The 16,240-nt window shown below is 55.3% G+C and overlaps 1 protein-coding gene and 1 long non-coding RNA gene across 6 annotated transcripts in view; one reads left to right on the forward strand and one right to left on the reverse strand.

Annotated features, from left to right (window-relative positions):
* LOC150006700 (uncharacterized) overlaps nt 1-2,396 on the reverse strand; it is a 34,311-nt gene extending 31,915 nt beyond the window's left edge. Inside the window, exon 1 of the long non-coding RNA XR_016511989.1 lies at nt 2,026-2,396. This is a non-coding gene — a long non-coding RNA (uncharacterized LOC150006700). The remainder of the gene's footprint in view (nt 1-2,025) is intronic.
* Nucleotides 1,030-14,693, forward strand: DDR1 (discoidin domain receptor tyrosine kinase 1). 5 transcript variants are annotated; one of them, XM_090282046.1, is made up of 19 exons: nt 1,030-1,165; nt 1,298-1,459; nt 3,980-4,109; nt 4,202-4,304; nt 4,510-4,738; nt 6,046-6,193; nt 6,397-6,505; nt 6,926-7,112; nt 7,224-7,470; nt 7,942-8,037; nt 8,151-8,302; nt 9,104-9,269; nt 10,021-10,131; nt 11,161-11,405; nt 11,775-11,902; nt 12,124-12,342; nt 12,760-12,994; nt 13,494-13,643; nt 13,761-14,693. In XM_090282046.1, exons 3-19 carry the CDS (start codon nt 4,022-4,024, stop codon nt 13,899-13,901), a joined length of 2,754 nt encoding a protein of 917 aa, XP_090138172.1. In that variant the 5' UTR covers nt 1,030-1,165; nt 1,298-1,459; nt 3,980-4,021; the 3' UTR covers nt 13,902-14,693. The 5 variants fall into 5 exon arrangements, with proteins under 5 accessions (XP_090138172.1, XP_090138169.1, XP_090138168.1 ...); XM_090282042.1 differs by lacking the exons at nt 1,030-1,165; nt 1,298-1,459 and adding exons at nt 1,900-2,086; nt 2,276-2,330; XM_090282043.1 differs by lacking the exons at nt 1,030-1,165; nt 1,298-1,459 and adding an exon at nt 1,834-1,893.
* The last annotated feature ends 1,547 nt before the right edge of the window (nt 14,694-16,240 follow it).

Consider the following 16,240-nt stretch of genomic DNA (forward strand, 5'->3'; position numbering starts at 1 on the left):
GACTCCCCTGGGCCCCAGCCCTGCATCCCTGTCACTCCTCCAGTCCTGGGCTGGGGTGAGGTGGGCATCACCAATCAGGAATTTCTTCTGGAGAGACAGGGGGGCAAGGATTTCAGGATTTTATGGTTAACTGTACTCTGCAGCAGACCCCTCAGTGGACCTCTCTGTCTGGCACCGCTGTGCCAACTGGCTTGGGTCAGCATGGGCCTGGGGTGTGGAATGTCCCACCGGGGCGTGAGGGGTTGCTTCTTCTCTCCTGAGGCATGGGGTGCAGCTCAGCCTGGCTTCAGGCTGGTCTTCCCCAGCATTGCCCTGGAAGGAGAGGCTGAGAACCGCCCAGGTGAGGTTCATGGACACCCTGTCCCCATCCCCAGCCTGACTCCACCCCTCGGCCAGCCTCTCCTGCCCCAGGTTCCCCAGCGGCTGTCTGGGGAGGGGTAGGTGCTCTGGGGGCACTCTGGGGTTTGGTCAAAGAGGATGATTCTCTCAGTGACCCTGATTGTCTGTTAGTGAGTCCCTTAGCAGGTGGGATGTCCTTGGGTTTGTGTGTCGTGGGTTGGAGCATGTGCCCAACTGTGCCTTGGCTCTCCCAAGGGCCAGTCTCTTCCTGGTAATGCTTTTGTGTACTTATCAGGTTGGGACTGTGTTTCTTCTCGGCTGGTGTCCGGGTGAGTTTATATTTGCTGTGAGGTGCATGGAGCCAGAGCTGGCTGGGCCTGAGGGAGGCCTGCCTTGAGGAGGACTTCAGGGCTAGGAGTCCAGGGAGGAACTGGAAGGGCCGAGAAAGAGGGGCTGGCGCCAGGCTCTGGGGCAGTGGAGGTTGAAGTGCAGAATGGGTCCGGGGAGGAGGCTGGTTGGACAGGTGAGCCCTGATTCTCTCCACCAACCAAACTCCCGCTGCTGGGCGGGGGCCTGGGCCTGTGGGAACCTGCTTCTTCGCGTTGCCCTGGGGCTGTCCCCCATCACCTCCCTCTCCGGGAACTGAGCCCAGAAAAGGGGGAGTAGGGAGGGGGTTGGGTGTGTGAGAGGCCCTAAGCGGGGATACGGCGGCCGCAGGGGCCTCAGCTCGGCGATTCTCTCCGTTGGGGAACCTGGGGGGTTGGTGCGTGGAGGGCGATGCGGGGGCCACGCTGAGGTGGGCGGTGACCGTGGGGACAACCAGGAGGTAGCAGCAGGCCCGACTGGGGGCGGGGCGGGCCGCAGCCCGGCCGCGGGCTGGGGGAGGTGGCGGGGGCTGGGCGAGGGAGGCGGTGCCTGAGCGCGCGGCGCACAGCCCTGGCTCCTCTCCCCGGAACAGGCCCCCGACAGCTGCTCAGGGAGCCGCCGCCGACACCCAAGTCCCGCCGGCGCCTCCGCTCCGGCTCCCGGCTCCCGCCGCCTCCCCCGCCCCTCGCCCGGCAGCCGCCACCGAGGTCCCACTGCGGGCCGGACGCCGGGTTCGCGGGAAGAGCGATGAGAGGTAGGGAGAGCAGCAGAGGACCCCTGCAGGGCGAAGGGCCGAGCGCGGCGGCCCAGGGCTGCGGGCCGCGCCGGGGAGGCAGGACGTGCCGAGCTGCACTTGCTTGTCCAGCCCCTCGAGGGCTGTCCCTGCCTCCCTCCCGGGGGCTCTGCTTACTCTCTGTAAGTGCAGGAGCCCCTGACGTCGGTAAAGTGTGTTCCCGCATTGAGCAAGGACCCCCCCCCCCTTACTCAGCAGGGAAGACAGGTGCTCATAGGAAGCCGCACTGATCATCTCCTCGAGCCCGTGAGAAGTGGGCCTGCCCTCCCGCTTAGCCGGTCCTTGGGTCCTGCACCCAGCCAGCACCCAACTGGCAGCCTGGCCGCAGAGGGACTGGCTCCCTAACCTGCTTGTGGCAGCCACCCATCCACGCAGGATGGTCAGGTGGTTCTGAGGTGAGAGAATGAGCGCCATCCTCAGTCTCTCCTCCACTCCTCCCTCCAGCCTTTCCCCACCCGCAGGTCCCCTGCTGGCTGCACATTCCTTTCCAGACCTCCACCCCCAGCCAGTCTGGTGTTCAGACTCACTGTTGCTGAGGGTAGTCGGTGTGCGCAGAATTGAGTGGTACAGGAGACAGGTGAAAGCAGGGTACGCGGCTCTTCCTTAATGCTCCCAGCTGTCCAAGTTCCCCACCCCCTCCACTTCCTGTTGGTTTGGTCACCCTGTAGGTGGTGGGCCCGTGGGATCCTGTCCCCCAAGGGCCTGAGTGTGTGTGTTTCATATTGTCCTCTGATGGCAGGAGCATATATATGGTGTCTCGTTATTTCATGTTTGCAGGTGTCTGAAGATGGCTCTTCACTGAGTGATGGGCTTGGACTTCAAGAAGGCTGAGGTGTGGATGGAGTTGATGTGTGAGCATCTGTGTTTGCTTTGGCTGGGAGTCTATGTGTGTAACAGATTTATGTGGATATCACATGTGAGTGTCACTGAGTTTGTGACGGGTTGTCTGTGAGACACCGAGGTGTGTGTGTGCGTGGGCTAATCTAGCTTGTGTTTACAGCAGGCTCTAAGTCCATGCGTCTCACCACATATGTCTGTGTGTGAGTGTGCATGAGTGTGTATCAGCATATACAGAGCTGTGTGGGTGTTGTCTGGAGTGGGGGGTGGGGAAAGGAGAGTGAACAACCTGCCTCCTGCCTGGGTGTCTGGCCCCATGGTTGTAGAGCGGCAGAATGGGTGGAGCTGGGGTAGGTCTAGTGGGCCTGTTTTCCCTGTGTCTGACCCAGTGGAGAGAATGGGGAATGGAGGTGTCTGAGAAGCATTGTCCCAGACGGCTGTGCGTTTCTCTGCTGGCTCTGTGCTTTGCTTCTGAGCCTGCTCTATTTACCTCTTGCTTTGTGTTTCTGGCCCTGCCTCCCCTGACCCCCCTGCCTCCTATCCTCTGCCTGCCTTTGTATCCCTGCCCAGGCTCCTCTTGCTCCATCTGGCTCCGATGACTCATCTGGGATAGGCATGAAGGTTACTCAGGGGAACAAGGGCCCCGCTGTTCCTGACAGTGGTGGGAGTGGAGAGTGGGACCCAGGAATTCCAGACCCCTGTGTGTAGCTTCTGGACCCCCAAGAGACTAGGCATGATGCCTCTGGTTCTAGCTCTGCTTGGATACGAGGGTGCCCCTCACAACTCAGTCAGCCCCTCAGCTGCTTCTTCAGAGCTGTGGGGTCTCAGCTGCTTCTTACATTCCTGCCTGGAGCATTGTGGGAGCAGCTAAAGGAAGACAAAGAGATGGGGGAATGTCCCCCACTCCTCCTACCTCCTGGGGTGACCTGAGCCCTGTCTTCAGACCCGCCCTCCTCTCCAAGGCAGCTCAGCCTTTCCCTCAGCCCTGGGCTCTTCCCCCTTCAGAAAGTGGGAACTGAGGGCACAGCTGGTCTGGTGGAAGGCAGAGTACTGAGAGCTAGCATATGAGGGGTGGTCCCTCAGGATTCCAGGGCCTGGAGAGCTCAGTGCAAACCTAGGAGAAGGACAGGTCAATATAGCTTTTCCTGTACTAGGGTTCATAAGGAGATACCAGATGGAATGGTTTTAGTTGGGACGAGCTGCCTGGGCCCCAGAGAGGAAGAACAGGGGGTTCTCTGTGCCTGGGCACAGATCACCTGAGGTTTGTGTTGAAGTGCAGGACTAGAGTGGGGCCTGAGATCCTGCATTTCTCCCAAGCTCCCAGGTGCTGCCAAAGTTGCTGGTCCAGGGGTCATACTGGGCTTAGCATAGCTACAGAGGACTGTGAGATTGGAAAGTGCTGGAGTCCCCCACTTGTCTTAGAATTCTGGGCTCCTAGGTGGGGAGGGGACCACAGTTTAGCCCAGTGTCTGGCACATGGGAAGCATTCTAAAAATATAGCTGATGCTCTCAACTCCCACTGTTGTCATCTTACTGCCATTATGTCCCAAGCAGCCTGTTCTGTCTCTCTGTTATTGCTGTAGCTGTGGCTTGCTCTCCCAGATTGCCCTTTAACTTATTTCCCACCCATTTTGTCTCCTGCAGAGATGCTGCCCCCACCCCCTTAGGCCCACGGGGTCAGTAGCTATGGGGCCAGGAGCCCTCTCGTTTCTACTGCTGTTGCTGTGCTTGGTGACAACTGGAGATGCTGACATGAAGGGACATTTTGACCCTGGTGAGGAGACTGGCTCTTGGGTCCCTTAGGGATGGGACTTGGTAGTCAGAGAATCAGGGGCCTTGACCATCTGTCTGCCTGTATTCATCCAGCCAAGTGCCGCTATGCGCTGGGTATGCAGGACCGGACCATCCCAGATGGAGACATCTCCGCCTCTAGCTCCTGGTCAGACTCCACAGCTGCTCGCCACAGCAGGTACCTGGCACACTGGGGCTGCCCTGGTGGTTAACTACTAGGTTCTTTATTTGCCCTTCCAACCCCTCTGCATAAGCCAAGAGGCTTCTGAGAAGGCCAAAGCCAATGAAACTTCCACAGTCCTGGGAAGGGTGGGGCTTTAAATACTAAATCCAGAGGCAGACCCAGGGCCAGATGTTCCCTCTGATCCCCTGCCCCCTCCCAGGCTGGAGAGCAGTGATGGGGACGGGGCATGGTGCCCTGCAGGACCAGTCTTTCCCAAGGAAGAGGAGTACCTACAAGTGGATCTTCGGCAGCTGCACCTGGTGGCTCTGGTGGGCACCCAGGGGCGGCATGCCGGGGGTCTGGGCAAGGAGTTCTCCCCTAGCTACCGGCTGCGTTACTCCCGGGACGGCCACCGCTGGATGGACTGGAAGGACCGTTGGGGTCAGGAGGTGAGGCTGGCAGGGGTCAGCAGCCGGGAAGGGTGGCTCTTCTCCAGCTACACTTTAAATGCCATCTATCCACTGACCATCCTCCAATTCACACCCTCTTTAGCCCAAATCTCTCCACCTGAGCTCTATCTAGTTTTGGCACACCTGACCAACTTCTGCACCATTGCACCTAGATATCTAATGGGTGTGTCAAACTTACCATCGAGTTCCCAAGCTGAACTTGAGTCTCATGATCACCCCAAGCCAGTCTCCCCTCATTCCCACAGTGTTCTCTAGCTCAGGAAACAGTACTACCATGTGCCTAGTTGTTCAGGCCATGAGCTAAGATGGTTTCCTTGACTCCTTACTCTCTTACTTCCTGTTTCCAGTGCATCAGCAAGGCCAATCTCTGCTACCTCCATGCTGTTTCCTGCCTCTGACCTCTCCCCACTGCCCCCACCCCATCCCAGCTTAGGTGAAGGCCCGATGTAGTCTCCTAACTGTTCTCCCTGCTTCTGTCCTTCCTGTCTGAAGATCTTGCCCCAGAGGCCACATCCAGCATACTTTAGAAAACACACTGGCTTGCTGGTGGCCCTCTGCTGGCTCCCCACTGTGCCAGAACAAAAGTGAAGGACCTTCCTGAGTACAGAAGCTTGATCTTCTCTGGCTCCTGCCTATCCATTATCCTTGCCCAACCTGGGCCACCCTGGTTTTCTGGCTGTTCCTGAGCAAGCTAGGGCTCATCCCACAGCTTGAGCACATTTCACTTGCTGTTCTCTGTGCCTGGAAATCTCCTCCTCTGCCCCCACCCATGTGCACAGTCTCTCCCTCACTCCATTTAGTTCTTCCCCCAGATATCACCTCCTCAGAGAGCCTTTTCTGACCAACCCCCTTCCCACTGCTCCAGCCCCACTCCCCACCTCTTGTTCTTCACAGCTGTTTCCCTACAGTCCCTGCAGGGGAGGGACTGGTGTTTGCCACTGAGGACGTGAGGGCTGGTGCCTGGCAGACTCTGGGCCAGTGCCTGTAAAGTGACAGAGGGGATGGGCGAGCCGGAGCAGGGGTGCAGGGCTGTGAGGAAGGGGTGGAATCCGGCACAATGAGTTGAGTGACTTTAAGACCGATACAGGGAGCCAGGCCAGGAGTGGGAGGGCTGACCATCAGGCTGGCAGACGTGTCAGAGCACTCTGCTGCAGCCCCACAACCCGTGTGCTCAGCATCACCCTTCCTGGATCTGTGTGTGGCATGGGTGGGGGCCTGGGAGCAGCTGGTGACAGAGGAGTTAGATTTGCCTTTCCTACCCATGCACCCCATTTCCTGGCCAACAGGTGATCTTAGGTAATGAGGACCCTGGGGGAGTTGTGCTGAAGGACCTTGGGCCCCCCATGGTGGCCCGGCTGGTTCGCTTCTACCCCAGGGCAGACCGGGTCATGAGCGTCTGTCTGCGGGTGGAGCTCTACGGCTGCCTCTGGAAGGGTGAGTTGTTCAGGGGTTCATCCCCCTGAGAACTCATTTTATATCCTGGGGAGAGGGGCATCCAGGGCCTTCTTTTTCCTGTTGGGAAGCTATCACTCTGAGGAGGGGACTGGCCAGCATTGCCTCCTCTGTGCCAGTGGGCCTGCGGAAGGATGGGAGACGGAGGCTCCTGCCTTCACACCCCTTCTCCAACCCTGCCTCAGATGGACTCCTGTCTTACACGGCCCCCATGGGGCAGACGATGTACTTAGCTGAGGCCGTGCACCTCAACGACTCCACCTATGATGGACACACCACACACACAGTTGGCGGGTGAGGAAGTAGGCCCCACAGGCCGAAGCCTGGGGAGGGAGGGAGGGAGGATAAAGTGAGTGGGGGTGGGGTGGGGGTGGGGAGTTGGTAAGTAGTCTGGGCAGTGAGATAGAGGAATGGGGAGGGGCATGGGTTAGGTGAGGCCTCAAAGGACAGGACCAGGATTGAAGGGCAGCAAGGCGACCACTAGCTCATGTGACATCTTGTGCAAATTAGAAGGCACCTCTTTGCTAACACATCTATTGGAAATAGTCACAATAAACACACACATCACAGGGTGCTTTGTGCAGCACATTATTTCAAAGTACCCATCCCAGTCCTGGGTCTGGGCCAGGCCACTGTGGGGTTTGGGGTGGCAGAGCACCTCGGTACGCGACACTTTCTTCTCTTCCAATCTCTTACTTGGCCCCTTTTCTCCAGGCTGCAGTATGGCGGTCTGGGCCAGCTGGCAGATGGTGTGGTGGGGCTGGATGACTTTCGGAAGAGCCAGGAGCTGCGGGTCTGGCCAGGCTATGACTATGTGGGATGGAGCAACCACAGCTTTCCCAGTGGCTACATGGAGATGGAGTTTGAGTTTGACCGGCTGAGGGCCTTCCAGGCCATGGAGGTGAGTGTGTCGAACTCCCAGGGAAAGCTGTGAGACAAGGGTGGGGACCCCTGGAATGCTTGCCTGGGCTCTGCTGGCCTTGGCCCTATGTCCCTTTTCCCTTCCCCTCAGGTCCACTCTAACAACATGCACACCCTGGGAGCCCGCCTGCCTGGTGGGGTGGAGTGTCGCTTCAAGCGGGGCCCGACCATGGCCTGGGAAGGGGATCCTGTGCGCCACGCCCTGGGGGACAGCCTGGGGGACCCCAGAGCCCGAGCTGTGTTGGTGCCTCTGGGCGGCCGCGTGGCCCGCTTTCTGCAGTGCCGCTTCCTCTTTGCTGGGCCTTGGTTACTCTTCAGTGAGATCTCCTTCATTTCTGGTAAGCTCTGATGTCAGCCCAGTCCCCAGCCTCTGTGCCAAGACCTCAGTGCCCCAAGATACCCACCCCTGGCACCATATCTACCCATCACCCATGAGGCTTCTCAGGCAGGGAGTCCTCCAAATAATTTGAATGCTCCCTCCCCACCATTGTCTCTGTCTGTCCTTCATGAGCACCTTCCTCAGGACTGATGTTGAGCCAGTATGATAGTGTTGGCTGTTAAAATATTGAAGTACTCTGTGCTGGTTGGGAAATAGCCTCTTCTTTAAGCCTCCTGATACTACGACCCCTACCCTGGGTCTCTCCTGAAAAGCTAACATCCACCATAGTCAGGGCCTCCAGAGCCCCGAAACCCTGTTCCTACCCCTGTTCTGCTCCCACTCCTCACCTTCTCACTAGTTCTCCTCCAGGTCCCCCTCCCTGCATCTCCCCTCCCTCTCTGCCTTATTTCCTTCTCTTCCTTCTTCCCAGATGTTATGAATGACTCCTCTCTGACTCTGGGGGGCACCTTCCCACCAGTCCCCTGGTGGCCACCTGGCCCACCTCCCACCAACTTTAGCAGCTTGGGTAAGCAACCCGGGGCCTCTTTTGGGTGTGGGTCCTGTGTGCTGGTCCTCCCTGTATGCTCCCCAGCCTGGCTGGGAAGCTCTCTGCCATTCTGACCCTCTTTCCTCCACCAGAGCTGGAGCCCAGGGGTCAGCAGCCTGTGGCCAAGGCTGAGGGGAGCCCAACTGCCATTCTCATCGGCTGCCTGGTGGCCATTATCTTGCTGCTGTTGCTCATCATTGCCCTCATGCTCTGGCGACTACACTGGCGCAGGCTCCTCAGCAAGGTGGGCAGCTGGGGCAGTGGGTAGGGCTCCAGGCCTGAGGCCACCTGTATCTGCGTTAGTCAGGGTCCAATAGGGACCCAGAGCACAGTCTAATTAGAATAATTGGAGGGGGGCTCAGTAAAGAGACCACTTACAAAAGTGTGAGTGGGGTACATGGAAGTCAAGGGTAGTAGTTGGGTCCCCAGCACCAGTCACCACAATGTCACCGTCCTGGGCTGCTTGGTGAGAGACCATACTTACCAGAACCCAGGAAGTGAGCCTGTGCAGAGAATACCTTGATGGGGCAGCAGACTGGTTCAGGGATTCAGTAGCCTGAGTTTTCCCCTCAGGGAGGAGCTGGGAGAATAATCAGCCTGACCACACTTTCCACACACTTTCCATGGGTCAGCCCTCCAAACTCCTGCTGGAGCTCCTCTCTGGCTAACCGAACCACAGCCTGTCACCGAAGTCCATGCTGGTCACCTCTTGGGGCCAAGGCTAAGTGGAAAACTTGGACCTGGAGAAGCAGCCAGAAGATGTCTGGCATACCCCAAACCCATGTCTTTCAGTGAAAGTCCAGAGTGGTGATATGCATTAAAGTTGACAATTATGAATTGCTCAGACCTGGGTGGGATCCCATCCTGGGACTCAAATGCTCTTGAGCCTCTGTTTCTTTACCTGTGAAGTGGAGTTAATTGTAGATACAACTCCAGGGCTGTTGTGAGGATGGAAGAAGGGGACATGGGGACAGCATTTAACAAAGAGCTGGGATGTGCATGTTAAGCAGCAGCACAGTTCATGTTTTGCCTTTCCCGTGACAAGGCCGAGCGTCAGGTCTTAGAAGAGGAGCTGACAGTTCATCTCTCTGTCCCTGGGGACACCATCCTCATCAACAACCGCCCAGGTCCTCGAGAGCCACCCCCTTACCAGGAGCCCCGGCCTTGTGGGAATCCACCCCACTCTGCCCCCAGTGTCCCTAATGGCTCTGGTAAGACCTGACTTGTTCTGGTTCTACCTCCATCCTCTCTGCCTGTTTTCTTACTGTGTTCCTTTCCCCTACCCTTCTTTTTTTGTTGTCCCCAATTTCAACTAATTTTCTTATTTCTGTGCCCCTGGTCACCACCCACTATATCATTCCATGTCCCTACCATATAATCTCCCTCAAGAATTTCCCATTTGTTACCCAAGAGTCCTCAGTGGTGTCATCCTGTCTCTGTCCCATACACAACTCTCCATTTTTGTTGTGCCCTCTCATTTTGTCTTCCTGGTCCCTCTCCTTTTTCCTAGACTCACGATGTTTCTTCCATCCATCCATCCATCCATCCATCATCCATCCCTCTATGGTCATACATCATTCAGCCATTCACCATGTATCTATCATTTGTCTGTTCCTCTATCCATCTATCATCCATCCATCCATCACATATCCAACCATTCGTCCATCACTCATCTAGCCATTCATCTATACATATTCATACACCCATCTGTCCATCCATCATCCATCCATCCATTCATCCTACCTTCCATCATCTATTCATCCATCCATTCAGACACCCATCTGTTCATCCATTCATTATCCATTCAGTTATCCAGCACTCTCACATCTTGTTTGATCCTGTCTCTCTTAGTACACTCGTTCCCGTCAGCCCTGGTCTTTCTCTTTTCCAGTTCTCCCTGTCTGTCCAGCCTTGAGTCTCATCCCTTCCCCGTGTCTCCCCCACCCCTCCTTCTCCCGACAGCGTTGCTGCTCTCCAATCCGGCCTACCGCCTCCTTCTGGCCACTTACGCCCGTCCCCCTCGAGGCCCGGGCCCCCCCACACCCGCCTGGGCCAAACCCACCAACACCCAGGGTAAGCCCCTCTGCCCTGGGCTCCGCCAGGCTCCCCACACCTCTACTGGGGCAAGGAAGAGTCCTCACACCTTGCACTGCCTCCTCTCCTCACTGTGGCCTCTTCTGCTCTCCTGAGTCCCCATGGAGGACTTTCTTATGCCCTTAGCTCTCCTCTGCTGTTCCTTTTTAAAGTCTCCCCTTTAGCTGAGGAGTAGAACGCCCACTGGTTCTCAGCTTTGTCCCCCTCCTCCTCTTCCACCCCATCTCTTCAGCTCTCCAGAGCCAGAGAGGAGGTTGCGGTGGTGGCCCAGGTTCTCCTGTAACTGCTTTGTTCTCCCCTCTCTCTAGAACTCTGAGGAGGAGGGCCTCTCACCCTGGGTGCTTGCCCTGTACCCCCATGTGTCCTCTCTGCAGTCCCAGAGGTGAAGGCTCACACTCCCACCCTTTCTGTCTGCTCCTCCCCTCCTTGGTGTTGCTTTCTCGTTGTCACCCCTTCTCCAGAGCTAAGAGGGGGAGCTCTGCCTCTTCTCCTCTGTCTGTAGACCCCTTGTTGTGCGGGCTATGAGGAACTGTTCCCTTCTCCGTGTGCCCCTATCTCTGCTTGTCTTTGAGCTTGGTGTGTTGGAGCCAAGGCTGAGAGTGGGGACTGTGGAGGAAGGTGGGGAGCAGCTCAGTGAAGGAGAGGGGCTGGCAGGGAGTGGGACAACGATTTAGAAAGTGGAGGCTGACTGGATGGCTGGCACCATCCTTCTTCTGATGGTGGGTAAAGGAATTCCTCTTCTGGACAAGACTTAGCTCATGGTTTCTTGGGCCGTGCTGGGATTTCTGGAGAATAAGGCTTTATGACCATCTCCAGTGCCTCAAAAACTGGAATGACTAACTCATCCCACACCAGCATCTTCTCTGGTTTGAGGAAGCTGATGGAGGGTACACCTAGTCTCCCACCCAGCTGGGACATGGTGTCCATGGAAGGCTGGGGTATGGAGAACTGTGGCTCTCGGTGGCTGCTCCTGATGCTGGTCCTGTCTTCTTTCCTTCATCCCTCCAGCCTGCAGTGGGGACTACATGGAGCCTGAGAAGCCAGGTGCCCCGCTTCTGCCCCCACCTCCCCAGAACAGCGTCCCCCATTATGCCGAGGCTGACATTGTCACTCTGCAGGGCGTCACCGGGGGCAACACCTATGCTGTGCCTGCACTGCCCCCAGGGGTGGCTGGGGATGGGCCCCCCAGAGTGGATTTCCCTCGGTCACGGCTCCGCTTTAAGGAGAAGCTTGGCGAGGGACAGTTTGGGGAGGTAAGGAGGATTCCTGCCAGCCATCTGTCTGGGATTTTGACGGCATGCCCACACATCCCCCTTGGGCAGGAACTTCTCATCTGTGATTGTGTTATCCTAACTGAACCTTTTTAAAAATATTTTTTTAATTTATTTTTAGAGGTGGGGAGGGAGGGAGAAAGGGAGAGAAACATCCTGATGTGTGAGAGATACATCGATCTATTGCCTCTTGCATGCCCCTAGCCAGGGACCTGACCTGCAACCTAGGCATGTGCCCTGACCTGGAACTGAACCCGTGACCTTTAGGTCTGCAGGATGATGCTCAACCCACTGAGCCACACCAGTCAGGGAATCCTTTTGACCACATAACAAATGACCTTATTTCTCCAGGTGCACCTGTGTGAGGTAGAGAACCCTCAAGATCTGGTCAGTCTTGATTTTCCCCTTAATGTGCACAAGGGACACCCATTGCTGGTAGCTGTCAAGATCCTACGGCCAGATGCCACCAAGAATGCCAGGTAAGGATCAGGATTGGCATTTGGGAGGACAAGGGAGGCCACAAAGAGCGGGAAGTGATCTAGAGAGAAATGTGGTAGAGATAACAAAAGGGTTGTCTGGGGAAGGCCCCATATCATAATGAGTCAGCATGGATCTGGGTGGGTTTCTGGTCCATGTGAGTAGGGGCACAGGTGCAGGTCAGCCCCTCGGTGTCCTTGCTACCTTCTCCCTATCTTTCCAGGAACGATTTTCTGAAGGAAGTGAAGATCATGTCAAGGCTTAAGGACCCAAACATCATCCGGCTGCTGGGTGTTTGTGTGCAGGATGACCCTCTCTGCATGATTACTGATTACATGGAAAACGGCGACCTTAACCAGTTCCTCGGCGCCCACCAGCTGGAGGACAAGGCAGCTGAGGGGGGCCCGGGGGATGGGGAGGCCGTCCAGGGGCCCACCATCAGGTCAGTGGGTACCCAGGCTGGCCTTTCCCTGAGAGCTCCAGTCTGGAGGCAGAGGGGAGGCTCTGGGTTTGGGGGAGCCTGGGATGAGGGATATGAGGGTTAGAAAAGCTGGGCATGGCTACAGTGAGGGGCCGAAGGGACTTGGACCTTGTCAAGAATTTCCCTGTGCCCTCTGTCACCCTCACGGCCTGAGTCCACATTCAGGGAGCATAATAAAAGTGGTAGCTCCCTGGGGTTGGATGAATCAAAGGTTGAGCAGGCACCTACCTGTGGGCCTCCACCTGGTACTTCCATCTCAGCACCAGAGTTGGTGTAGCCCAGTCCCAGGGAGTGGCTGCCCTTCTCCTGCTAATCTGTGAGGTGAGGATGAGGCTGGGGCTATCCCAATGACCCTCTGTCCTTGGCTCCCTTACTCAGCTACCCGATGCTGTTGCACGTGGCGGCCCAGATCGCCTCAGGCATGCGCTATCTGGCCACACTCAATTTTGTGCATCGGGACCTGGCCACAAGGAACTGCCTGGTTGGGGAAAATTTCACCATCAAAATCGCTGACTTCGGCATGAGCCGGAACCTCTATGCTGGGGACTATTACCGCGTGCAGGGCCGGGCAGTGCTGCCCATCCGCTGGATGGCCTGGGAGTGCATCCTTATGGTGAGAGGCGGGCAGGGCAGGGAGCTCTGGCTGCCTCTTGAAGCCTGTGGTCTCATTCAGTTTCCTCATCTATAAAGTGAGGGTTTGGACCAGTGCCCTATGAGGTTCCCTGTGGCTCAGGAACTGGAGAAAGCAGGGAGGTATGGAGTGATGGGCAGGGGTCCAGGAGACTAGAGGATCCGAGAGATGGAGTCAGGGTGGCAGAAGCAAGAGAGACCAGGGGATAGAGAGGACTAGAGAGAGAAGGGAATGAGTTGGGAGCTAGTCATGACCAGAAAACGGGGGGCAGGAGTGTAGAAAAGGGAAGAAATGAGGGAGAGGACTAGAACCTGAGAAGGAAGGCAGAGCTGAGGGGAGGGACAAGCTTATTGGGAGAAAGCCCACTGGGAAGAGTGTCGTCAGGCCCAGGAAGTGCTGAGGGGCTGTGGCCGTGTGGGGAAAGGAGGAAGTCTTTGTTGCCTGATGCCTTTCTCTGCCTGTTGCCTTATCCACACACCAGGGGAAGTTCACAACAGCGAGTGATGTGTGGGCCTTTGGGGTGACTCTATGGGAGGTGCTGATGCTCTGCCGAACCCAGCCCTTTGGGCAGCTGACAGATGAACAAGTCATCGAGAATGCAGGGGAGTTCTTCCGGGACCAAGGCCGGCAGGTCTGAGCACCTGGGTCAGGAGGATGGGGCCGGGTGCTGGGAGGGCAGAGCCTGCCATCTTGGGAATTAAAGAGCATTTGTTCCCTGCCTTCCATCCACGCTGCTGCCACAATGTAGGTGTACTTGTCCCGGCCGCCAGCCTGCCCGCTGGGCCTGTATGAGCTGATGCTTCGGTGCTGGAGCCGAGAGCCTGAGCAGCGACCACCCTTTTCCCAGCTGCATCGGTTCTTGGCAGAAGATGCACTCAACACAGTGTGAATCATGGTACCCGGTGGTCCTCCCTCAGGGACACTCAGAGGAGCCCAGCAGCACCAAACCCAAGGAGCTAATGGCATCCCCACTCCCCCTGCCCTTCACCTCTGAGAGGCAGTGTGACTGCAGGTGGGCTGGGCCTGCCAGGGAGCTGACACTCTCCCTGCTCCTCTCCTCAAAGCCCCTGCCACCCACACAGCTGGCCCTGTGGATGGGATCCTCTTGGACATCTTCTAGCCATCCCTTGGGGGAGTGTGGGACAAATACAGGGCAGACACTGGACTGGGCCCCTGGAGCACCGAGGCCCCTGGACAACACTGGTTCCTGGAGGGAAGGCTGTGGCTTCCCACCCTCTCCATCACACACTGGACCCCACTGGCTGAGAATTTGGGGAGTGGGGAGGACAAAAAAAGGAATTGTCCTACTCCTGGAATTGTCCTCAGCTTTGGCTTCTTCCCGCCCCGCCCCCCCCAATCCTCTGAAACACTGGACCTGGGGATGATCCCTGCCCTTGACCCCCAGTCATGCCCACCTCCCCCTGCTGTTTTGAAACTAGAACTTCTCTAAGCCTGTATTTTCTGTGGAATAAATATTGGGATTAGGGGAAAGGAAACAATGGCTGTGGCCCTGGGGCTGGGCATCTCTATTGTAGCTGCCACATTGGTTTTTCTGTAATCACTTGGGGTTTGTACATTTTTGGTGGGAGAGACAGATTTTTGCACTAATATATGGATCTATCTCAATGTAATTTTAATCCCCTGCACTAGGCAGGTAATAATAAAGATTGAGTTTTCCACAGCTATGCATAGGTTTCTTGGAGTTTTGGTAAAATCTACTTCTGCCCTTCCTTCCCCCCATCCCATTTTCTTTATTTCTTCTCTTTTTCCTCCTCTCTATTCCATTTCCTACCACGTACTTTGCCCAGCACTACTGTGTCTCCATAAGCCAGGCCCTTGCCAGTGGGACCTCAGATTCATCAGTTGATAAACCTCATCAGCTCCAACAAGAGCTCTGCAGGAGGCCTGTGGTCTTAACCTTGTCTGACCCATGAACCCTTCTGACAGTCAGGTGATGGTCTACTGACTCCTCAGAATTTTATGTTTTAAAACCCATTTAAAGTGTGTGTTTGAGAGATAGATGATTAGATAGATGATTACAGAGACATTACCAAAATGTGAACAATTATACTATATTAACATCCTTTTGCATATATTTAATAACACCTAGCAGCAGATGTAATAAGTACTGATATTTTCAAACAGTATAACAATAACATCTGAGATTTCTACGACTAGTGGGATATGGAAATAGCTGTGGTGTTCATTAGTGACAGTCACATGCACTGCTAGTACTCCTGGGATTTTGCTCAGACACTTGAAGGAAATGCTAAATTTCAGTTAGAGGTTAATAAATTAGAGGTCTTTTCTTTTTTTCTTTGCCTAGCCCATATTCTAGGACCCCTGCCCCCCAAGGGTCTGGAAGTCCCAGGTGGTGAATCCCTGGATTAGTCTCATCGTGCGTGCAAATCACCCAGTGGATGACTTCTGGGAGCCAGAAACAAGAGCCTAAATTATTTCAGAGGCTTGGAATGATGACCTATAACCACCAAGAGAACTTTTAACAAAGAGTTCAAATTTGGTTGGAAACGGAAAAAAAAAAAAAAAAAAACATTGCAAGCATTCAAGAATGGCAGGCCCATCTTGTGAAATAGAGACCTAGGAGTCATGGTTGATAATATTTACAGAATGATGAGGATAGCAATGAGGATAATTTAATCTTAGGTTGAATTCATAGACCCTTGGAGTCCAGGACACAGATCTGAGTCCTACTGAAACCTGCATAACATCAGACCACTGGGAACCACAGTCTAAGCTGGGGACTAAGAGGCCAAGGGTTTAGAAGCCAGAACTCAGTGGTTAGGGATAGATGCCATGTGGTGAGCCACGACCTCCTGTCTCTGAGCTCAGAACTTGAGCTGCAGACCAGGGATTAGAGCAATTTTCAGCCTTTTTCATCTCATGGCACACATAAATTATTAAAATTCTGCAACACACCAAAAAATATATTTTCTGTTGACTTCACATAAAAATAGGTATAATTTTGATTTATTCACACTGGACAGCTATTGTGTTGGCTGTTGTCATTTTTTAATTTGACAATCTAAGGGAAAAGAGGTTAATGTTCCTGACTAAATAGTTAGGTATTGCATGTTTTAAAAATTCTTGTGGCTCACTGGTTGAGACTTGCTGCTGTAGACGTGTGCAAGGAGCCAGAGTTCATGTGTATTTTGTCTTGGCATGTTCACACTTGCTCCTCCCTGTCTCCTGACTAAATGGCAGCATCAT

Source organism: Furipterus horrens, unplaced genomic scaffold, assembly GCF_987537825.1.
Source record: "Furipterus horrens unplaced genomic scaffold, mFurHor1.1.pri manual_scaffold_6, whole genome shotgun sequence".
Classification (NCBI taxonomy): domain Eukaryota; kingdom Metazoa; phylum Chordata; class Mammalia; order Chiroptera; family Furipteridae; genus Furipterus; species Furipterus horrens.